This window comes from Mchenga conophoros, linkage group LG20 (assembly GCF_057382185.1).
Source record: "Mchenga conophoros isolate Kocher_MC1m ecotype Shallow Benthic linkage group LG20, M_conophoros_male_GT1.1, whole genome shotgun sequence".
NCBI classification, from domain to species: Eukaryota; Metazoa; Chordata; class Actinopteri; order Cichliformes; family Cichlidae; genus Mchenga; species Mchenga conophoros.
This window is the reverse complement of record NC_140545.1, coordinates 34,123,946-34,148,194: the sequence shown is the minus strand read 5'-3', so window position 1 is coordinate 34,148,194 and position 24,249 is coordinate 34,123,946. Positions and strand designations below refer to the sequence as shown.

General features: G+C 40.9%; 1 protein-coding gene across 2 annotated transcripts in view; it reads left to right on the top strand.

Annotated features, from left to right (window-relative positions):
• Positions 1-22,365, top strand: part of plxna3 (plexin A3) — a 137,365-nt gene extending 115,000 nt beyond the window's left edge. For both annotated transcript variants that reach the window (XM_085258747.1, XM_085258749.1), the window contains 25 exons: positions 3,503-3,599; positions 5,324-5,514; positions 6,157-6,305; positions 6,381-6,501; positions 6,789-6,925; positions 7,022-7,192; positions 7,279-7,372; positions 7,612-7,731; positions 7,905-8,024; positions 8,106-8,249; positions 10,930-11,164; positions 11,243-11,385; positions 12,439-12,594; positions 12,739-12,839; positions 13,185-13,251; positions 13,538-13,684; positions 15,341-15,500; positions 16,796-16,899; positions 18,283-18,379; positions 19,820-19,897; positions 20,365-20,477; positions 20,765-20,934; positions 21,039-21,251; positions 21,758-21,908; positions 22,236-22,365. In XM_085258747.1, the coding sequence (XP_085114873.1) occupies positions 3,503-3,599; positions 5,324-5,514; positions 6,157-6,305; positions 6,381-6,501; positions 6,789-6,925; positions 7,022-7,192; positions 7,279-7,372; positions 7,612-7,731; positions 7,905-8,024; positions 8,106-8,249; positions 10,930-11,164; positions 11,243-11,385; positions 12,439-12,594; positions 12,739-12,839; positions 13,185-13,251; positions 13,538-13,684; positions 15,341-15,500; positions 16,796-16,899; positions 18,283-18,379; positions 19,820-19,897; positions 20,365-20,477; positions 20,765-20,934; positions 21,039-21,251; positions 21,758-21,908; positions 22,236-22,331 (3,375 nt within the window). In that variant the 3' untranslated portion in view covers positions 22,332-22,365. The remainder of the gene's footprint in view (positions 1-3,502; positions 3,600-5,323; positions 5,515-6,156; positions 6,306-6,380; positions 6,502-6,788; positions 6,926-7,021; positions 7,193-7,278; positions 7,373-7,611; positions 7,732-7,904; positions 8,025-8,105; positions 8,250-10,929; positions 11,165-11,242; positions 11,386-12,438; positions 12,595-12,738; positions 12,840-13,184; positions 13,252-13,537; positions 13,685-15,340; positions 15,501-16,795; positions 16,900-18,282; positions 18,380-19,819; positions 19,898-20,364; positions 20,478-20,764; positions 20,935-21,038; positions 21,252-21,757; positions 21,909-22,235) is intronic.
• Positions 22,366-24,249: the final 1,884 nt, after the last annotated feature.

The window sequence follows — 24,249 nt, the reverse complement described above, 5'->3', positions numbered from 1 at the left end:
TGTGACAGGTTGGAGCTCTGCCACTGTACGAGCTGCAGATAAGAGCTGCGTTCACCAGCATCGCCTGTGATTGTCATCTGTGGCGCCAGTGTGTGTTCAACAGCACTTTCTCCTTTCATTTCTTATCCTGCCTGCCTCTGTGTGTGAGAGAGAGAGTGTGTGTGCGTTACAATGACTTATGATGCTGCTCTCTTGGGCTCAGCTGGCTGCTTTTAATGGAAAATCAGCACATTAGACACACACATCTCTCTCTCTGTCTCTCAATTGGTCTTGGTATTTCACATATTTCAGCTGTGTGGTCATCACTTTAACACACACACTCAATGTACTTATGTCTTTGCGAGGACTCTCACTGTATTCAAGGGCTTCTTATCTTAACCATTGCAATCTAAAGCTGAATCTAATCTAGCCTCCCAGGCTGAAAAATGAAGCCAATGAGACAAAAACTGCAGTTCCTCTGATGGCCACTCGCTCCACAAGTCTGTGCCCACAGACTCTTGGGTTGAAATTCCCATTTTTACAGCAGAAGTAAACATGTTTACAACCTCCTTTTGGTGCCTTTGAAGTATTTTTAGACTCAATTTTCCAAAATATTTCCCCTAAATTTCCACATTTTAACAAAAATGTCCTACTTTCGTAAAAACAACACATTCTGAAATGCTAATTTTCTAAAAATGTACTCTTGAAAAATATGCTAACTTTACTAAAAGCTGCCACTTTTCCAAAATTTCTACATTTGCATAAAATGTCCAACAAAATTTTCCCCAAAAAATCTTTGCTCAGCATTGATTCACTTTCCCAAAATATCTCCACTTCCAAAACGTGCCCATGTGATAGAAAAATCTACTACTTCTCTAAAAAGGACACATTTTAAAAGCTAAATACATTCAAAAACATCCCCACTTTTCTAAATTTTTGCAAAATGTGTAACCAAATTGTCTTACACAAAGGATCAATTCCAAAATGCCGTCACCTTCAGAAAACTATCACTTTTCTCTAATGTCCCACTAAATATGAGGATCCATCCATCCAATCTCTTCCACTTATCCTTTTCAGGGTCACGGGGGGGCTGGAGCCTATCCCAGCTTTCACAGGGTGAGAGGCGGGGTACCACCAATCACACCCACATTCACACCTGTGGGCAATTTAGAGTCATCAATGAACTTAACCCCACTAACTACTAGATATGAGGATATTTTAGGAAAATACCAACATTTTTTGAAAATGTATCTTTTCCAAAAATAAGGTTTTCTTTTTAAAAAAATTCCTGTATTAGTCCAAATATCTTCAATTTCCTGAAATGCACTTGTTTTAAAAGCACTTCTAACATTCAATAAATGTCCATTTTCTGTTTTACAAAGCAAAATTCTTCTTTTTTTACAGAAAATGCTCCACAACCCCAGTTTTTTGAGGGGACGCTTGTAATGGCCTCATTGTGAACTAAATGTCCTCAATTTTTGGTAATTTCTTTTGATAATTTTCTCTTTCCAAATGGAACTTTACTTTCCACAAAATGTCCTCACGAGCTATGAAATTCAATTCAGGCCTCACAAAGACACAAAAGTGCTCGCACTTATGAACAATGAGGCCGTTCTTGCAGCTCTGCAGAAAAGATCATTTTAATATCAGTGCTTTATTAATTACAGCCCTGTCTCTGCTTCCGCGCGTGTGTGTGTGTGTGTGTGTGTGTGTGTGTGTGTGTGTGTGTGTGTGTGTGTGTGTGTGTGTGTGTGTGTGTGTGTGTGAGAGAGAGAGAGAGAGGTAAAAAGCCGTAAAACTGTGGTTGGATGGTGAAGTATTTTTGCTGAGGATGGAATATTGACCTGAACCCGTTTTCACTTAATGAAATTTGTTAATTTTGTGTGTGTGTGTGTGTGTGTGTGTGTGTGTGTGTGTGTGTGTGTGTGTGTGTGTGTGTGATGTAAGTTAATGAAATGAGCAGCAGACCAGAGTCATTAAGACACATTGATTTTCAATCTTTCTGAAAACCCGACTTCGGTTTCACCGGCTGTGTGTGCGGCTGTGTGACGTCAGATTATCTGGTGCCTTTGGAGTCGAGCTGACATATTCAGGACACAGCCTCTCTGTCTTCTCAGCAGCATGGGAGATGAAGTGTATTGTTCAACACACACACACACACTCACGCTCACAGAGGTTATATTTTTTAGATTTTTGTTCCATTAACACCCCACTGTTTATCTCCGATGAGACCGGCAGGTAGATCAGGTTCCTATCAGCTCTAAGTCCATAATGTTGTTTCTTTGACAGTGTTTTGTTGGTTACCATAGAGACCTGCAGCCGCCATGACAACACCGATCCAGTATGTGTGTGTCTGTGTGTGTGTCCATTTTCCATCTTTTTCTTTAAAGCAGCACCATCTGTCCTCAATTTCTCTGAAAAGAAACTGTACAGATCTTACCTGAAGTAACGCCGGCTGTAGAAACATTAGCTGTGGGACTTTCACCATATGCTGCTGTAGCGCCTACAAAATGTGTTATTTTCAGTAATATTGTTACATACTTGCAATCTGCCACAACCTCAGCACCATGGACATAATTAAGAGCACATTTAAGATTTTTTTTTAAAAGGCTTCCTGCTATTTAAATGGATGTCGCTATGATGCGCACCACTTACCTAAACAATGACTGCAGTTAAGCAATACTTAGGGCCTGCATTCATCTTCTCTAATGGCTATCCTGTCTCAGGCACATGTCTGCTCAGATCCCTGAAGATGGATATCTGTCTGCTGTATGGTATTTGCCATTACTGTATTACTTAATTCTTTAAAGTCTACATGCAAAGCAATTTTCCTGTTGTGCATTGCTTTGGTCACTAGTATACCCAGGGTTCAATCCGGCACACCGGACGGTTTTTTTAGACCCTGAAAAGTCTGCAGACTGTTTAACATGTGCCAACCCTCCATTGGCACTCCCTGATGGCAGTGGTCTCTTTCAGCAGGATGGGGCTCTCAGCGAGCATGACAAGGAGTTAAAGGTGCTGCCTCAGCCTTTCAGTCTGACTGAACTCCTGTGAAATGTGGTGAGGAAAAGAAAAGTCATCCAGTCCATGGTGGCCTCACATGATAACATCCAGGACTTACTGCAAAGTCTCTAAAACCTTGGTGCCTCCGGAGGTCTGTGGAGTTCAGGGTTTGATGGTTCAGAGTTGTATTTGGAGCAGGAGGGTAGTTTTGATGTTTGTCTGACTGGTGGAGTAAGACAGGAATACTGACTGCACTGACACTTGTGTGAATATCAGCTGTACTCATATTATTACAGTTGCCAGTGTGGTTATTGAACGCTGGCTTCAGTATATTTTATCTGCATATACAATCATTTGCATTGTTTTTTGTTCTTCTCTCTTCTCTACATCGATTTGTTCTTCTCCTCCTTTAATTAAAATTTGTTCCTGCTGCTTCCCGTTAATTAACACAGAATCAAATTTTCCGTTTCCCAATTAAAACGTGCCATACTTAAATTACTCCCCCTCTGTGTCTCTGCAGTATTGGTATGAAGGGGACGAGGCTGGTGATCTCCCGGTGGATTTCTCCATTGTCTGGGATGGAGATTTCTTCATCGACAAGCCCGCGTCTATGAAAGGTAAAACCTGCTAATCAAACTGCTCGTCTTCAGAAATCTGTGAGTCGATTAGGACTTAGCTTTTATCAACTTTGATTGCTTTATATAATTTAAGTTTTAGTTTGTATGGTGAATATGAAACAAATGAGACACCATCAGTAAATATAAACATCAAGTTTATTTAAATGAAACATACAGAGCTACAAAAGTGTGCGTTTCTGTTTGTCGTAAATGAAAACAGAAAGGACAAAAAATGTTTAAATGCTCAATATTTAAAGCCCATATTGACACAAATGAAAGGTTTTCAAGGCGTTTTGTAGCTCAGGATTTTGGGTTATTCTTCCTATTTGCTATGCTCTTAGAGATATTTAACGCTGGGTGTGAGCGGGGGCTTTGCAGGGGCTTTGTGGCTCTCTTGAGGTATCCCATTGATTTGGAAATATTTCCATCCTATAAATCTCATTATTTTTTTTCTTCATAGCTTTTTGTAATATTTGCTTCTGGAATTTGGTCCTTCCATGGTTGAATCCATGCTTCCTTTTGCCAGTGAAACATTCACAGTGTCTGCAGCACAGGCCTAAAGCATGATCGATCCACTGCCATGCTGAACACTTAGAGAGATGCTCATACTTCTGTGAAGCAAAAAATTTCTATTTGCCTTCTAGGAGTTGTTCCAAACACGCATTTAAGCCCTTTAGATGTTTGATTGCAAACATCTGGCACTGAAATTTGTGTCGAACAGAGATTTGTTCTTCCATGAAGCTTGCAGCGATGTGGGTTAGCTGCTTAGCAGAACAGAGCGACACCGCTCCAGAGTTTGCTTCCTGAAGGTCATCAGTCAAACTTCTACAAGTTGTTTCCTCTGAACTTGCAGACCTGAACTTCCACTCGCCCGTTCCTGCAAACATTCATTTTCTTCCAGTGTTCTCTTGCTTTGGGGCCATCGTGTAATTTTAGCAGCGTCGAGCAGCTGATTGCTGCTGATTGTCGGGACAGAGTTTGAGTATTTATAGCACAGGTGTCAAACTCATTTTATATCATGGGCTACGTATATAACAAATTGATCTCAAGGGGACCAAATCAGTAAAACAATGTTGCTATAAGCTATTTTTAAACTTCACACTCAACTCTCACATTTAATGAAGCAAAGTTTTACCAAACATGATAAACAGCCTGAGGAAGAAAAATAAGTATCATTTAAACAATGTATTATGAGAGTATGTGCACTTAGTTTGGTAACTTTGTGGAAAAAACCTGTCATTATTTCTCAGCCTAACATCTTTCAGTTTGGAATAGATTATTGCCTGAATCATTAAAAGCCCATAAACCTGGAGACGATTTAGACCTCTGGCTTGGATGAAGTTAAACGTTTGGAAAACCATTCGGATCAATCCGTCTTTTCTTAATGATTGTGACAAAATCCCAAAAAGCCTGCTTTATTTATCTGCAAGTTTCTTTGAAAATTCCTCCAGTGGGACGGGTTAACCCCTTGGTGGGCCCACCACAGTGACTGTGATCACACCACATCCCCAACGAACTGATTAAACTGTGAGACTTGGATAAAGTTATGGGACTAAATGGCAAAAGGCAAAAATAATCAACAGATTTTTCTTAAACTTTCTGCTTTGTGAAAAATCACCTCATGATATCTTCATGCTGACAGTAGCAAAAATGCACATACGACTCTTCCACCTGTGATACGCCGTGTTTGGCTGCTGTCTGATCAAACGTGTGCTGTTTGTCAGCGTTGCTGTACAAGTGTGAGGCTCAGCGCTCCAGCTGTGGTCAGTGCCTCAAAGCTCCAACTGCCTTCGAGTGCGGGTGGTGCACCGAAAGCAGGAAGTGCCTCCTCCGACAGCACTGCCCGTCCCCCGAACAGAACTGGATGCACTACACCCGACACAACCTGCGCTGCAGCCACCCACGCATCACCAAGGTAGGGAATCAAACCTGCGACTTGCATGCTGCAGGGTTGTCAGTTCACTGTAATCAGTACTGGAAGCCCTCTTCGAATGATCGCAAACAACCAACAATAAACTAATTTACCCATTTTGGCCTGATTTTACATTTCTGCCATTACGTACAGTTGTGTGGTAGAACAAGGCCTTTGCTCAATACTACACAATGCTGTTTGTCCCAACGAGTACCAGAACACTAATACATAAACAGTCTAGTAATGTTGGCTTTTTGCATGTTTTGAGTCGAACATGTTTTAGAAGATATTAAGTCATGTGTTCACAATATTTTGTCTTCCTTGTTTATGTCAAGGAAAGTAACACAATGCAACACAAATGATCATAAAATTAAAACAACTCCCTAAAATGACCTTAAAAAGACCCTGAGGGTGTGCGCTACCATCCCATAGAAACCTGTAGATGTGTTGTTTAAGTTTATGCTGTTTATTAAAGGATAATCACTGCACAGACATTTTTATCATTTGTGTCTTTCTCTGTTTTGAAATCTATTTAAATATAACTTATTGAGACAACAAGAAAACATGGACAGACAGTAAGTGGCAGCTGCAGCAAATCAAGAAACAGATGTCATGTGATCTCTAAGCTGCGCCCCTCCCCCACAGATCAGTCCAGTGACAGGACCCCGGGAAGGAGGGACTCGGGTGACAATCGAGGGGGAGAACCTGGGTCTTCAGGTGAAGGAGATCGCCCATGTTCAGGTGGCGGGAGTCCGCTGTAACCCCATCCCCTCGCAATACATCAGCGCAGAGAGGTCAGTGGTGTCAGCATGTTGGTATGAGGACACGTTGGAGTGTGTGAGTGCGTCTGACCGTCTCTCTGTCTGCAGGATCGTCTGTGACATGGCCGAGGCTCTTCTGCCTCACTCTCCAGGCGGTCGGGTAGAGGTCTGCATCGGCTTGTGCAACGAAGAATATCGAGCTTTCTCCAGTGACACGTACGCCTTCGTGGTGAGTGCTTCAGCATCCTGTTGGTGTGTTTACGTGCACTAAAGTCACCATTTCGCACTATTTGTGATGGAAACTGAAAGGTTGAGTTATCAGGATTAGATTTCGTGGAATTTTAGACTTTCTTAAATTTAAATCTTCAGGTCTGCCTTGTCTTAACAGTGCATGGAGGAAGCCGAGTTAATTATAATGGACTATAAATTATCATACAGTGGAAAAACTCCTGTATGATACTTGATGTTTTTTATTCTTTAATGTACCACCGCTGTCTTTTGTGTTTTATTCTCCAGAGCCCGACTTTCAGCCGTGTCCATCCAGAGAAGGGACCTGTTTCTGGGGGAACCAGACTGACGGTGATGGGTCGACACTTGAATGCCGGCAGCTCTGTCACTGTCTACATAAACAAGGAGGAGTGTCTGTTTGTCAAGTTAGTTGGGATCTCTTGACTCTGACATGCACCCAGTAATATATCTGTTGGTAAATAATAACCAGATGCAATGATATATCTCTCTTTCTCCACCAGACGAACTGATCGGGAGATAGTTTGCATAACTCCCAGCTCCACGTCAGGCACGGGCGAAGCCCCCATCCGTCTGAAGATTGATAGGGCCGAGGTTACAAGCACAGATACCAAGTACACATACACGGATGACCCAACCATCACCAGCATTGAACCAAACTGGACCATCCTCAAGTAAATCCTCCACATTCTCCTCATCACTAATCAAATAATCAATCACGATAATGGATCTGTAACCTGTGCGTCTGTTATTTGCGCAGTGGCAGTACGCTGATAACTGTGACGGGAACCAACCTGCACACCATCCAGGAGCCCAAAGTCAGAGCCAAATATGGAGGAGTGGAAACTAACAATGTAAGAACAAAACTCTGACCTCAGTTATTCCCAAGTTCAGGATCGGGACCTTAAACTGTACCGCAGCACTTATTGGTTTTATGCTCTGAAATACAATAAAGGTTATTGGAGTTTTGAGGAGATGAAGTTTGTTTGTGAGATGTTGTTTTAAACCAGTTTCAGCTGCGACCTTAGCCGTCAGCACTCTGCAGTCACCCTGCATTCTTCGTCCTAACCGGACTTCATGGTTTTCTCTCCAGTACTGCACTGTAGTCAATGACAGCACAATGACATGCTTGGCTCCTGGTCTGGTCTACACTAAACCCGACCCGCCAGAGGGGGCGCTGCGGCCCGATGAGTTTGGCTTCATCTTCGATCAGGTATCGCTCACCCACAGCAAGCAGCACCTTCTACTTTATCATAGTACAAGCTTATGACACGCACAAAAGAAAAAAATAACCTGAATCACACAGATCAGAGATAAAAACACACGTGGAGCATTTTTTCTCTAAATGACATGTTGACATTACATTAATATTTTCATCCTGTGCAGGTGTCCTCTTTGCTGGTGCTTAACTCCACCCCCTTTACACACTACCCGAACCCAACCTTTGACTCCTTGGGGAACTCTGGGATCCTCGAGGTGAAACCAGGGTCACCCATCATCCTCAAGGTTTGAGTTCTCAAACTTGATGCAATCCATATTCAAAGTATATGTGTGAATGATCCAGCTAAACTTGTCTGTGTGTTTCAGGGTAAAAATTTGATCCCTCCTGCCCCTGGTAACAACCGCCTGAACTACACAGTCCTGATTGGAGAGTCACCCTGCCTCCTAACCGTGTCAGAGAACCAGCTGCTTTGTGATTCACCGGATATCACCGGAGAAAAGAGAGTCGTGGTGAGTAATCTCCTCTTCATTCTTACCTTAACCAGTGATTCATAGAAAACAGCAAGAAATAATCAAGAAAGGTTACAGGACACAGGAAAGGGAAGTTTGTTACATTTTGTTTTTAAAGTGAACAAAACTGTAAAATACAAAGAGGAAACACACAACTACAAAGCAAGAAAAGAGAGACAAGAGACCATAACATACAAAAATGAGACAAAACAGTCGCTGAAACCAGAAAAAACAGACAACAAAGATACAAAAAAGACCTGAAAAAGGAAAAAACATTATAAGGATGCTTCAGACTACACAGAGATTTAAAAAATGGCCAAAACAAAAAACAACCACAATGACCACAAAGAGCAAATCAAAGACACCAAAAAGGATTCAAAAAATGACCATAGAGCCAATAAAAGGGACAAAAACAGGTAAAAACCTCTGCAAACATCAACTTTATATAACAGAAAATGAACCAACCATGAAGCAGGAAATCAATAGATCAACTTATTACAAATAAATATTTTGTGTTGGTGTATGTAAGGTTTTTTTTATGCTGAATTTATTTCCTGACTGAGCTTCCGAAAAGCTTTCTGTCAGCTTTTTCCAGACCTTTTAAGAGTTCATGTCTAATGTGCTTATTTCTCCACAGAAACGCCACCTATTTATTGTTTATGTCTTTGTTTACGAGGGGCAGCCAATGAGAAGAAAGCTGGCTTACAGGGAGAAATGAAAGACACCTAAAATGGCTTGTTTTAGCTAGTAGGTGAACTCAGTATGTGAAAAATAAGGATTATTTTGAACTGTGAATAATAGAAAGCTACTTTAGTACAGTGGAATTATAAAGCTGGATATGAGAATAATAGGTCTCACTCATATTTTTAAGGTTTTTTGAATACCTGTAAGTGGATTTGGCTTTTCTCCTCCATCTACCAGGATTCACTAAAGTATCACATGAAAAACAAGCCTAAAATAGCTTTGATGTGACTTTGTCTAAGTCATAGACACTGACTGTGTTTACATGGACTTGAGTATCCTGGCCGTGAACTACTTTTTGAAGGGAGAACAGAGACAGGAAGAGGAGGAGTAGGAGGATAAGGAGGAAAAGGAGGGGGTCTTTATAAAGGTGAAAGTCATTAAGTGCAGCCGCAGGGAGTCATGGGTAATTGGTTCAATATCACATATCATAGAGTGACACACACACGCACACAGAGTAATGTTTCCTGGACTTCAGAGGACATTGCACTGCCTTACACTCATTTCCTGAAGACTAAATTTAGCCCAAGCTTAACCATACATAACCGACAAATACGAAACAAACAAAAGCAAGAACATTTTCAGATATATAAGAAAAAAAATGTAATTAATAATAAGAAATAATAATTTCTTTACACATGAATGAGATACACACAGCTCAGCCTGTGGAAGAAATGAATAAACTCTTATCACTTATATGATTTACCTTATGGGGACTTTTTTGTCCCCACGTAGTGGTTTTGTACATACATTCATGTCCTCCCAACACCATGTATACAAACACACACACACACACAGAGCTCTTCAAAGTGAAGTTGGTATCAATGAACAGAACCTCCTACGAGACAAACTATTGATATATTATTAAAAGTATCGATTATCATTTCAGAATGCCTCCCTCCCCTCCGGCGTCTGTTCATATCTTCTTTATCATTTATTTATCAGTTTGTTCATAGTACCTTCATCTGTTGTAGAATCGATATTAAAAGGCTGTAAAGAGGAAACACTTTAATGAAACATTAATACAAGAGACAACAAAGATAATGAAACACGTATAACATGAAGATCTATCTGTGTGTGTGTGTTTATACATTAACTGTATAATTTGTTACAATTTTGTCTCTTTAAAAGACTGAAAATCTGTATTCTCCTGCAACAAAGTATCATTACCAAAGTTACTGTGTAACATCTGCACAGTGGATGGCAGCATTTAAAACTTTACAGTTTTTCTTTAACCAAAGCTAAACTGTGTTAGTTATGAAGGATTTAACAGAGTAATTTAAGGGAGGAATTGTACTTAAAGCAGCAAAATGCCTCAATTCAGATAATTCCATACAGTTTTATTCATATTGTGCCAGTTCACAACAGCTTTATATTATAAACTGAATATTAGTGAATCACAACTATCGGACGGGTATAAACAAGCACATTAGCGTCACAGTTATGGGATCATAACTGGAATAAAATATAAGATATAAGATGTGCCTGTCTCCTGGACCCAAATTGGGAGCTGTTTCACAGGAGAGAGGCCTGATAGCAGACGACTGTGTCTCCCATTCGACTTTTGGAAACTCTAAATATCTCGAGCAATCCTACAGTTTGAGAGAGAAGTGCTCTAGTATAATAGTATGATATCATGAGGTCTTTAAGACATGATGATCATCCAGGACTTTGACAGCTAAAGGGTTTTAAATGTAACTCTGGATTTAACAGTTAAAATAGGCTAATATAAGAAAAATATGTGACTTTTTGATCACAGAGTCCATTTCATGAAGCTTTCATGACAATATGAGTCTTTATGGCACTTTGAAATAAGGTATGACAACTGTGAGATAATCAAAAGTAGATAAAAAAGTTGTGAAATTGATCAAAAGGGAAAAAAACTTTGATGTTGGGAGGTAACCGTGTCATAAACACGTTTTTGTTCTGTCTTCTGTAGATCTTGGTGGGTGGTCTGGAGTACTCCCCAGGCATGCTCCATATCTACTCCGACAGTGCCTTGACGCTGCCTGCCATCATTGGGATCGGAGCAGGCGGAGGCGTGCTGCTCATCGCGATCATCGCAGTGTTGATCGCTTACAAGAGGAAGACCCGTGATGCCGACCGCACGCTCAAACGCCTCCAGCTGCAGATGGACAACCTGGAGAGCCGGGTGGCGCTAGAGTGCAAAGAGGGTGTGTTCTGCCTTCCTTCCTTACCTCCAGTCCTTCCTTCTGTGGTGATTTGTTTTAATGTTCTTCTTCCTCTCGCAGCCTTTGCGGAGCTGCAGACAGACATCCAAGAACTTACCAATGACATGGATGGAGTGAAGATTCCCTTCTTGGAATATCGGACATACACCATGAGGGTCATGTTCCCTGGGATAGAAGAACACCCCGTCCTCAAAGAGCTTGACGTATGTACAATACGGCAGGATGTTCGGATCTTTGAGTCTCTGGATCCACAATTTTTCCCTGATCATAATAACAGGGTGTGGCAGCAAATCAGCCCACAGGTGGAAAGAATTTCCTAAACTTGGTGAACTATAATTTCCAGAGATTAGTTTTTCTTCCCTGATTGTGGATTTATATTTAAATTATTTCTGTAGATTATTACTGTTTTGGTTTTTTTTAGGTTTATTCCTATTTATTTCTATTTTTAAAAAAGACAAAATCTCCTTCTTTCAGGCTTAAAAATTTATATTTGTGATCTTTTATTTATATTTATTCTAATTTTATTTAGTTTAACCAGGTTTATTCAAACATTTTATGTTTATTCATATTTATTTCCCCTTTAGGTTTATTGAAATTTGTTTAGTTCTGTTTTCAGGTTTTGTTTTTGAACTTTGTCAGTTTTATTGAAGGTTATTCTCATTCATATCTTTAGGTTTATTGTCTGTTGTACAGATTTGTTCATCTTTTATTTTTTATTTTTTCACATTTTTTCCTATTTCAGTTTGGTTCTTTGTTCAGGGTTACTTACATTTATTATATTTGTTCAGGGTTACTTACATTTATTATATTTGTTCAGGGTTACTTAGTTTTATTCCACATCTGTCAGGTTTGTTCATGTTTATTCAGGTTCATTCTGCTTTTGTCATCTGGTTGAGTTTATTGCTCTTTCCTTCTTTCATCCTCTGGGCTTATTTATTAAATCCATTTAAATTTCTGATGGTTTTTCAGATTAATAACCACTTGTACAAATTTAGTCTTTTTTCAGTCCTAGCTTGGTTAACTTGCCTTGTTCTGATTTATTTCCACATGTTTAGGTCTTAGGTTTTGGGGGGTTGTTTAGGATTTTTCTAGTTTATTTAGATTTATCAACTAAATAATGAATTTATATTTATATCACTGTGGATTTGTTGATGTTTATTTGGTTTACTGATGTTATCTTTAACCTCTGACCTGACCTCTTGGTGAGCGACTCTCTGTTTGTGTTTAAATAACTAAGTGCACATGCATCTGTTTAGTCTCCAGCCAATGTGGAGAAAGCTCTGCGTCTCTTCAGCCAGCTGCTGAACAACAAGATGTTCCTGCTGACCTTCATCCACACGCTGGAGGCTCAGAGGTCGTTCTCCATGAGAGACAGGGGGAACGTGGCCTCCCTGCTCATGGCTGCTCTGCAGGTATCTGTCACAGTGCTACAGCCTGCTAATTATGCTGGTTACTACACCTGTAGTGATAGCAGTAGAGGCTTGTAAACCTATTATGAGTTAAAAAAAATGTAAATAATTGCTGAGCGGTTTAAGTCTTTGTCTTTGCCTCTTCAGGGTCGGATGGAATATGCTACAGTGGTGTTAAAACAGCTGCTGGCCGACCTGATTGAGAAAAACCTGGAGAACAGAAACCATCCCAAACTGCTGCTGAGGAGGTGCGTTCCCTGCTGTTCACTTTAAGTTTGACTGTTTTCAGTGTGAGTGGGTGGTCACACCTGGAATATTAAAGCTGATCTGCTGAATGAATCCACGTCTGGCTGAGTAACAGCCTGCACTGAATGTGTCGCATCCCATGTCTAAGAGCTACTTCAGAATAAAAGTCCTTGTTTATGAAGCCGGTGTAGCAGCCCTGTCTTTCCTCCTTCAACCCCCAAATCCCTGCCTCCTGCTCTCTAACTGACCTCATTAAGCTCTTCCTGTCCAATTTGATGTGACCAATCAGGAAAGAGCAGGAGTTAATGTTGTCACTAATGACCTCCGACCTGTATATATGTGTTTAGGACCGAGTCTGTTGCTGAGAAGATGCTGACGAACTGGTTCACTTTCCTCCTCCATCGATTCCTCAAGGTACACCATCCTCTCTGCTTTTTCCTTCCTTCCTTCCTACCTTTCCTCCTGCTCCCCCTAATTGACCTCATTAAAGTCTGCCTCTCAACTCTGAGCGTGACCAATCAGATCAGAGCTGCAGCTAATTTATTCATAGGGAATGAAGGGGATTGGCTTAAATCCCCCTGATGAGTTTTGAGGATTAAACTGTAGTAATAAACCTGGCTTTCCTCCTTCTCTTCTTTCCTCCTTTTAAAAAAAATCTCCCCTCCTTCCCTTCATTCCCTCCCCTCTTCCTGTCCTTCAGGAGTGTGCGGGCGAGCCTCTCTTCATGCTGTATTGTGCCATAAAGCAGCAGATGGAGAAGGGACCGATTGACGCCATCACCGGAGAAGCTCGTTATTCTCTCAGTGAAGACAAACTCATCCGACAGCAGATCGACTACAAACAGCTGGTAACGCACACGCGCACCCACACCAACCAAAATTAAATACAGCAGTTTGAGCTGTGACTGAGTGCAGCTGCGGTGAGAATAGACTGCTGGTTTCACCATATTTTGGTAGTTTTGTTTATTAGTTATAAACCACATTTCCAGCCTTAGCTTTGTCAAGTCATTCCTAGAGAAATTTGATGAAATAAAGCACACGGCCGTTTAAAAAAGACAAAAAACGCTACATATTTATTCACTTTCCAGTTTAAAGATTTGCGGCTAAGGACATGTAAGCTTCAATCATACATCATCTTCACTGCAGTAACCCAAGTCCTCGTGGCCCATTGACGGCTAAATGCTAAACATAACAGCGTGTCCATAATAACACATTATACTGGAAACAAACTGGGTAATTGATTTTTGACTTGACCTAAACTAACTTCCCAAAAAAGCCATCTATTAAAAATATGCAATGACAAATGGAAATAATTAAATTTGTTAAAAAATCTTCTGTAGATATTTATGATTTTTTTAAATGAATTCATTCATTTAGATGCCTTGAATAATGAAGTGAAGCTCTAATGTGATGTTACCTCCATTAAATCTTTGTTTTATTGACAGGCACCTTCTGTATCATTGCCCAACAGAAAGGTTTTAAATGACAGCACGCCATGTCGGGGGTTTTTCAGTGAATAGCAGTGTTGAAATATGCAGTATAAGTTTATGCTATAGCAGCACGTTTAAGCCAGAGCTCTCAATCTGTCAGCTGTCTTGCTTGTTTGTTCCCTCCACGTTTACCCAAGGTCAATAATTTGTGTTAATTTAACTAATTTAGACTTAATCTGTTAATAAAAATCAATTTCATAGAAAACAAATGCAATTTTTGTAATTGATAACCTCAAAACAAACATTTATATCACTAAATGAGGCAGTGCTTTCCAGAACAGTCTGTGTTACTCTTTAATTGCGTGCTATACGATATAGCTGAGTAGTGTGTGAGTGTATGAGTACAATATGTTTCTTATTTTATTTGAAATACACAGCTGGCTACTGACTTGTTCCCCATAATTTTGCAGCAGGAACCAGCAGTGTTTTATTGGTACCTGATTCATACAATAAACTCACCCTGTAAATTGCAGGCTCCCTTATAACGTGTTACAGATGAGTCCTTTAACTCACCACAAAGTGGATTTTGTTGCGTTCACTGTATCCATAGCAACAAGCATCATTGAAGCACAGAAGCAGGATGTTTACGACCACTCGGCGTTGTTTTCTGTCGGGGGTCTGCGGCGAATGAAAGTTCAGTGTTTGACACACCAGCTGGGGATTATTATAAATTATGTAAAGGGCGTGTGTGTGTGTGTGTGTGTGTGTGTGGGGGGGGGGGAGCATGTTAAGTCAGTGAGGGTCCTCGAAAAGACTGTGAGTGTGTGTGTGTGTGTGGGGGGGGGGGGGGGGGGGGGGAGCATGTTAAGTCAGTGAGGGTCCTCGAAAAGACTGTGAGTGTGTGTGTGTGTGTGTGTGTGTGTGTGTGTGTGTGTGTGTGTGGTTAAAAATATCCAATTTAACAGCCCGTGACGTTTTCCTCGCTGTGACAACACTGTGGTAAACACACAAGCAGCAGCTTAATAAAGTTTGGTGCAGACAGATGAGTCTCTGCTTTCTCTCTCGCCGTCTCAGACGCTGATGTGCATCCCCCCTGAGGGTGAAGTTGGGACTGAGGTGCCAGTGAAGGTGCTGAACTGCGACACAGTCACTCAGGTCAAAGACAAACTGCTGGACGCTGTTTACAAAGGAATCCCATACTCGCAGAGACCTCAGGCCGACGACATGGACTTGGGTAACTACTGACAGATATCCTACTTCAAGAAAAGGCGCAGACAGTATAAAACATGGATGCAGCTTTTCATCTGCAAAGTGCATTCTTTCTAATAGCCTGCAGGGGGCGACTCCACTGGATGCAGATAGAAGTATTGCTGTTTCAAAGTTGTCACTCAGTGTATGGCCTCCGTGCTGTTTCAAAGCCTAATTAAATAGAACATGAGATTATTTTGGTAATAATGGTCGTTACCGGAGTCACAAAGGTGGCTACAGTCGGGTACGTTCACTGGTTTATAACTTATGAAAGGACTTCGCTAACCAATGGATGACATCTCTGTGGCTGTGATGTGATTTTTACATAAACTTTGGATTAGCTCAGAAAATATTTTCTTGTTTAACAGCATAACATCTACAAGTCAATGTTGTTTTTCTAGTTTTTGAGACATAATTGCAATTGCTATATGTAAGACGCTACTGTTACTCAGTGAGTTTAACGTCACCATCACCACTCAGGTCCTGTCTTCAGCATGATGGGGTTTAATGTCCCCAACAACCCGCCAGCTGCTAGTTAGTCCCCAGTTACACAGGACTAAAGACCAGTTGGCAACTCCCTGGCAACCACTGTGGCTAGATAAAAATGTTTCCTTAACTGGTTGGCAAGCGGTTGGAGTTGCTGGTACTAAACAGGCAAAACTGGTGGCAACCGCAATGCAAACCAGAAAGAGGAAGCGTTAGCCTTCAAAGTAAAAGTTCCATCTTTTAAAATGGACTGTTACAGTTACACAGCACTACTTTTACTTCAGTTCCAGTTTGTATTGCACCTTTCACAGTTTTTCTGCATCTCAGCAAGTAGTTGAGCGATAATTTTATACAAGTTGCCTGCAGCAGTTGCTAGAAACCACAACCACTGTGGCTGGTTTTACCTAGAGACAGCACTGCTTACAAACCAGTCGGGGGATGCTAATTTATCCCTAGTGGGGGAAAAATAAAAAACCCTGTACCACCGAGTAAACAGTCACTACGCATGTGAGTTCTTGGTAAATGCATCTTCTGAGACACACAACACCTGCAAAATATACTTGTGTATCTAATAATTGTATTAAATTAGGTGAATACATGTATGAATGACAAAATGAGGAGAATAGGTCCCCATTCATCAGAATTTCAGTAAATAATAAAATGTCAGTAAAAATAAATCAGTTACATACTCCAGCAGAGAGTCGTCAAACTTAAGCCCAGTTCATTTAAAACACGACTGCAGTTCGGGGTTGGGTGGACAGTTCTCTGATCCTTTGTCTGTGCTCGTGATGTCAGAGTGGCGTCAGGGTCGGCTCACAAGGATCATCCTGCAGGACGAAGACGTGACAACTAAGATAGAGAGCGACTGGAAGAGACTCAACACGCTGGCGCACTACCAGGTACAGACGTGCATTTACTGCAGAGATCACCTGAAAGTTTGTTTGTTAGCAGTTTCATCCACATGCAACCTTTTAGTAAGAATATAATATTTTCTCCACATTTGAAACATTTTCAGTAAAGAAACTTTTAACTGTTTATCTTGTCTAGTTAACATAAATACCATTTATTATTATTTTCCCTATTTTTTATTCCTTTCTTTGTTCTTGTCCCACAGTGCTTTAATTCCCCTCTTCCCTTCACTCCTTGTATGTATTTAGTCTGTGTTTCTGTCCTCGGTCTGTCGGCTGATTTGGATTTCTGTACAGCCTACACCGTAACCTGCACAAGTGGCTGATGCTGCTGCCGCCAGTCACTTGTGTGCACGATGGAGACAAATAAAATGTTAGGAGAGTGGTATTCACACGTTTTTCCCAAACACTCCAGCAAAAAGTATCCTGAACATCACAGCTGGAATCAATGGTGCTTAACAGACCAATCACAATTGTCGAGAGCTTTAAAAGTGCAGTTACATTTCTACCAGCAGCAGGTCGGGTTATGTCTCCACTATACAGTAAAAAGGAAGGTAGTGTTCATATTTCCACTCCTGATTTTAGCACCATTGTGTTAATAACTGAAGACCTTATGTAAGATTACATATAAGTCTTTCATTAATAGCTTAGTGGAATTCCTGACTTTTGCACACTAATGGGAAACATTGCTTTGTTACAGAAACCAGCCGAACATGTTGTTTGGTGAAAAGAACAGATGTTTTACTTGAAGAAGTCAATAAATCTTCTCAGTTTTCTTTCACAAATACAAGAAAGAATTGAAAATTAGACAGTTTGAAACTACTGACAACCACAAGCCAAACCTTTGAACCCAGACAGCACCAAAGCTTTGATTTACGTAACATTATCCAGGAAAACTCTTATATTTAACATAATGTAATGGAACATACTATATAGTATAAGGAAACATAAAATTCTATTGCATGAAGTATTGTGATATAGTGTAACATAATGTAATCTAATATACATACAGTATAAGATCATTTTGAGGATTAAGAAGACTGTTGAAGATGTAATAGAATGAAAGAATGGTCTAATGTAAGTATACAGTCAGTCCACTTCATAATACTTAAACGGCACTCGTAAAATGACTGTGCAGCTGCAGATTGAAAACATTTCCTCTTGCCGATTTATTAAAATCTCAGCGGCCTGTGCACCCTCGCTCTCTGTTTGAGCTCCGAGCAAGTTCGTGTTCTTCATCAGCTCCTGCAGCGGCACGTGTGGATTTTATCAAGATTGTGGACGGGATAAGAATCGACTGGCTGAACGGATAATTAGTCAGCTGATTGATGGAGCGATTGGCTGACTAACTGATGTTTCACTGTGCATTGCTAGGTAACAGACGGCTCCGTGGTGGCGCTCGTCCAGAAGCAGGTTTCTGCCTACAACATCGCCAACTCCTTCACCTTCACCAGATCGCTGAGCAGATACGGTACTGAGCGCGCTCGCTCACACACACACACACACACACACACACACACACACACACACACACACACACACACACACACTTATTAGGTTTTCTTGCTGGCCAGTTCTGCATCGTGTTTTATTGGCAGGGTTAATGGTTTCCAGACTTTTCATATATCAAATGCATCATTCTGGTTTATTTCACCTGACTGTATTTCCCGTTTCTATTACCTCCTCATAGGTCATGCAAACTTTTCATTCTCTACCACATTGCACATATTTCAAGAAATGGAGGAAAGTTTAATTTAGCAACAGTCCAAACATTTTTTTAACTGCAATTTAACATTTGCTGTACTGCCTGTACACGCTGCAGAAATGCCAGCATATCTGTTTTTAACAAACCTGAGGTAGCCTGGAGTCCTTCAAGTTTCAAGGTTATCATGACTGCCAATGGCATCGCCCGCTTGGACTGAATCCGCCACAGTATTAACACTGTGGTGGACTGCTGGCTCTAAAAGCAGCTCAGTGCATCCATTCAATTTGCTTATAAATCAAAGTAATGAGGGTTTGAAACGTCTTCACAAACTTAAAGAATGCTTTATGGTTCCTCCTTCTTCTGGTTTTTAAATTCGTACCATGATCTGGATTACTGGTAACCTGTACGGACAACCCAACCTCTACAGGAAGTCTCTCTCTTTTGTGTTTGAGCACAGCAGGAACTAGCAACTATCAAAGTTAGAAGAACGGCGTTTTTAGTCTTTAGTCTTTTGATATGAGTATACGGTGATTGATTTAGACAGTGTGGCAACACCATCAATCACCATCTTCAAACATGTTTTTAGGAAACAGTTGGCTCCAAAACTGGAAGCAAACACAGAGGATTGGACCGACAGTGAAGTGACAGAGAAAATCTAACACGATATTCACTCATCAAAATGAATTTTTTGTTCTCATGTCTTCTCAGCTTGCTACCTTCAGTGTCTGCCCACAGCTAGTTAACGTGAAGAGGAAATAAATGTATTTAACACGTTTGAGAGTCACAATAACTTTGGAGGTGGAAAGTAAAAGTTAGCACAACTCACTGAGACGCTACAGACGAATTAATGGGGAACACAGCAGTCAGAAATAATAATAATCTGAGATTGATTTAATCCATAACACTTGCGAGATTACAGCGTTTACATTCCGTTGGTGAAAATAAATTTTACACAGATGTATTTTTGAGGGCGTTACAAGTTATACAGATGTGGTTTGTTGGAAGTTATGCACAATGACTGTTTACCTTTATAGCTATAGCAGCTGTGTGGAAAACAGTGAAAGTTTAGTTTATATCCAGGCCAGATGTTGTTGTTCAGTTCTCACCATTAAAGCACAGTATTGACTCACAAAATCAGTGTTCAGCCTCTTCTTTTCTAACCAGATGACTAATCAGGAACATCTTTCTCTCTGTTTGTGCCATCAGAGTCTTTACTGAGAACATCCAGCAGTCCCGACAGCCTGAGATCCAGAGCTCCAATGATCACCCCAGACCAGGAAACTGGTAATATGGCAGCAGATATACTCAGATATAGTAACTTTCTTTACATTAGGATACATCTGTGGTGTTTTCATGTGTTAGACCTTTAAGTTTGTTTCAAAGATGCTGTGAAAGATGAACAGGATTCATTGCTTGTGTTGAGACAGCATTACATTTAACTTCTGTGACAGCACAGTCATGATCTTTGATATACTTGGACGTTTTGTCTATCTCAGACAAAAACTCTGCCAAGAAAAAGGAAATTATATTATCTAGATACCAAAAATGATAATATTGGAGTTCTATAGTTAATGAATAACACCTGAAATAAAGTTTGACACAGGGTACCTACAGAGTGATGCCAGTTTTTGGCAAATTTGCAGGTAATTGCTTCAAATAAATTGATAATAAACCAAAGAAAGGAGTAAAACTGAGACTTCTGTGGCTTCTGGAAAACTGGGATTGGTAATCGAGCCTTTGTGTCTTTCCAGGAACTAAACTGTGGCACCTGGTGAAAAATCATGAGCACAGCGACCAGAGAGAAGGAGACCGTGGCAGCAAGATGGTTTCTGAAATCTACCTGACCAGACTTCTAGCAACCAAGGTACCTCAAACAAAACAGCACAAGCCTTCACAGATGTCAGTGTGGGGCTTAAGATTAAAGTTACAGTAATGCCTTAAAGTATGGCTGTAATAATCATCTTCATTGTACGCAGAGACTGTAGTTTCAGAAGATGTACATTTTGTATATTATAATCTAGTTTAATTAAAATAGGTAAAATGTTAATTTTAACCTTCTGAATTTGTCCAATGTTTCTGGTTAATGATCTTTTTTTTCTATTATCGAATTTTTAAATATTTAAACCTTTGTTTTGGTCCTCGCACCAACAGGGGACGCTGCAGAAGTTTGTGGATGACCTGTTTGAGACTGTGTTTAGCACCGCCCATCGTGGCTCTGCACTCCCATTGGCCATAAAATACATGTTCGACTTCTTAGACGAGCAGGCCGACAAACGACAGATAACTGACCCAGACGTCCGACACACCTGGAAGAGCAACTGGTGAGAGAAAGTTGCTCAAGAATGTGGATTTTAAAAAAATTATAAGGTAAAGTCACAGCTGTTTAAATGTTTTTTAAAAACATCTCTTTTCTCTGTTCTTGCAGCCTTCCTCTCAGGTTCTGGGTGAATGTTATTAAGAATCCTCAGTTTGTGTTCGACATCCACAAGAGCAGCATCACCGACGCTTGCTTGTCAGTCGTCGCTCAGACCTTCATGGATTCCTGCTCGACGTCTGAACATCGGCTCGGCAAAGACTCTCCATCCAACAAACTGCTCTACGCGAAGGACATCCCCAACTACAAGAGCTGGGTGGAAAGGTAGATAGCACGCTAACTTATTAACTAATACATCCTGTGTAAAGCAAGTATCTAACGTGCTAATTAATTTATATATTTAAGAAAAATAAATGAGTGAGCTGGGTTTAGGTGTAAATAACCAGTTAACTAACCTGCTAATATTAGCTGATGCCCTATGACAAGAAAGTGACTGATCAATATAACCTGTCAGAATTAATATGTTAAAGTAGCTACTACAGCTTAATTTACATTCTGAAGAGCAGAACTGTAGAAAGAAAGAAAGAAGAAAGGCTTGCAGAGACTGAGACTCTTGCCTTATTAGAATAATAGTATGGGGTCATAATCACATTAATTAGTGCTGATGATTAATAAGGCCTGCTCATGCAAAATGTAAAAATATTACATCATTAGAGCTGGCGACTTGGGTAATTATCCTGGTAAATTAACCCAAAAGCTACACATTAACTTGCTGATGCAGTTAAAGTCTGAAGTTAGTCACCACAGCTAACTTTGTCTGTGTCCTTCAGGTATTACAGGGATATAGCCAAGATGCCTAGCATCAGCGATCAGGACATGGACGCATACCTGGTGGAGCAGTCCCGACTCCACGGAAATGAGTTCAACACACTGAGTGCACTCAGCGAGCTCTACTTCTACATCAACAAGTACAAGGAAGAGGTGAGTGAGTTAGTAACTTTGAGGTTTGACATTGGCATTCGCTACATGACTGATGTTGTAAAAGCAACTAACACGACCTTCCAGTTCTTTGGTTCCCCTTAAGACTTGCCTCATCAACTTACCTTACATGGCAGTAAAATAATAAATCAGCTAGTCATCCAACCCTGACCTTGAGCAAGACGATCCTTTCCCACATCCTCTGAACCACTCGTAGCACCTCTATCAAAATAACATTTTCACTGATGCACGAACAAGTTTGTTTATATCAGGGACATGAAGCAATACCCTTAGCTGATATCATTTCTTCTGTTTTTCCCGCATGTGCAGATCCTAACAGCACTGGACCGGGATGGGTACTGTCGCAAACACAAACTGAGGCACAAACTGGAGCAAGCCATCAATCTGATGTCTGGAAGCAGCTGAGAGAAGGGGAAGGATGAATGGACTGATGGATTGATGGATGGGGGGGGTGGGGGGCGTGGGAAGATGAATGGGGGAGGGGGAAATGAGGGCATTTGGTTTTTCTGAACTGTTTAAACAGTCAGCCGAACTGCTCCATGTTGGACCGAACTGACAGCCGCAGCTCCAGTTGCATTAGCAATCAATCTATCAGTAATTTATTTGTCAGTTGATGGATTGATTGACTTGAAGATCGACTGGCTGGGTGGGACCCCAACTACCTCCATTTGGTGGATTTTTGGGGTGGAAAATTGATTTCCAAACCGATGCGGATACATTTACTATGGAACTTTGAGTCATTTGGGGGCAAAAAATAACCCTTCTAGATGCATCTGTCGGTTTGGATTTGATTTTACTGCAAGCAGGGATCAAACAAAGGGGATGTAGCTGTGGGCTAAAGACTGTGTCACGTTTCTCCGAACAGTGGATGTGACGTGAGAACAAAGTGACCTGACTTCAGCTTGCTTCGGAACTTAACAGGTGCTTGGTTGAAAGGTCAGATCAAGTTTCCATGAAAGCTACAGACTACACTTTGAAAAGCTTGTTCTGTCTGAAGGATCAAGAAACTACGCCTATGGTCAGACAGTCACAGGAAAAACACAACAGGCTGGATTGAACTTTAAGAGCCTCATCATAATCTGAACAAGTCCAGGGCTAAGTCAAGGCCTACCACAGAGGTTCAAAGCCTCTTTACTGATGTCGTAACTTTGGACCACTTATCCTCAACCATACCCTTAGCATTGTCTGGAAGAATCCACTGTAAGGAAGTCAGGTCAGAACTTGAGGCTGGAAGCGACAAAGTCAAGTCACCGATTTGGAATATCTGACCCTACCGTGGACTTTTTTGGATTCAGTTGGTTGTTTTAAGCTTTAATGAAGAAGACGAAAGCAAATAAACTAAATGTCCAATAAACCGATGGCTTGACCTTAACTTGAAATCACTGGATGCTAAGAGGATTTGGACATAGAGTAATAAGGACTCTGAAGGGAGATGATATAACTTGACCTTGGACTTGTTCGGCCAAGCCTCGTCAGGATCTAAATGTTTCTAAGTTGCTGTTTAAATAACCACTCGATTCTCTGGACAATCACTCTATACCACAGCACACTGAGCCCGATGCCTACTGACAGACCAGTACCTGTGTCCATAACCGTTTCCCGTCCTCCCTCTTTTCTTCACAGTCCATCAGAAGTTTACCTCCTAATTTTCCTCGTCCTACTCCTTCTCTACCTTCCTTTTCTTTCCTTCTTCGCTCTTTCTCCCCACCTTTGATTCCTGCTCGTCCTCGACCCTCGACCCTCCATCATTGGTCAGTCATGCTGGCCTCTGGCCATCCTACTGGCCAAGAAGACTCTTTAGTAATGTACTGCCCGACCAATCAAGACTGTGGAATTCGCCAGAATTGTGAATAATTTACTAGAAGTGAATATAAACGAATATAGCATTACGTTTTGAATACATTCCAGCACAGGCACACAGGCAAGGTCTGTAAATAAGTAGGTTGACTGTAGAATTTTTCAACAGAAAAAATCTCCAAAAGTGGAGTAACAGGCATTTTTCAGGCCCACAAGAACCTAGACGCTGGGGTCCTGGATACAAACTTTGACGTTTATTGGTGCAGCGCTTTATCGACAGACCTTGCACATACATATACAGCCATGCTTTACAGCACCATGCTAAACATGCCCAGGGGGAAATACTGTGCAGAGCTACAAGCCCAGTGCCATGTAAAGACCGGACCGGATCACATCAGAACTGGACCGGACTTGGACCAAATCCGGACTGAAAACAACCCGGAATAGAATTTTAGCCGGACCGGACTCAAGAACTCTTAAGACTTGTGGCCATAATTGTAAACAACAAAAAAAAGAAAGATAATAA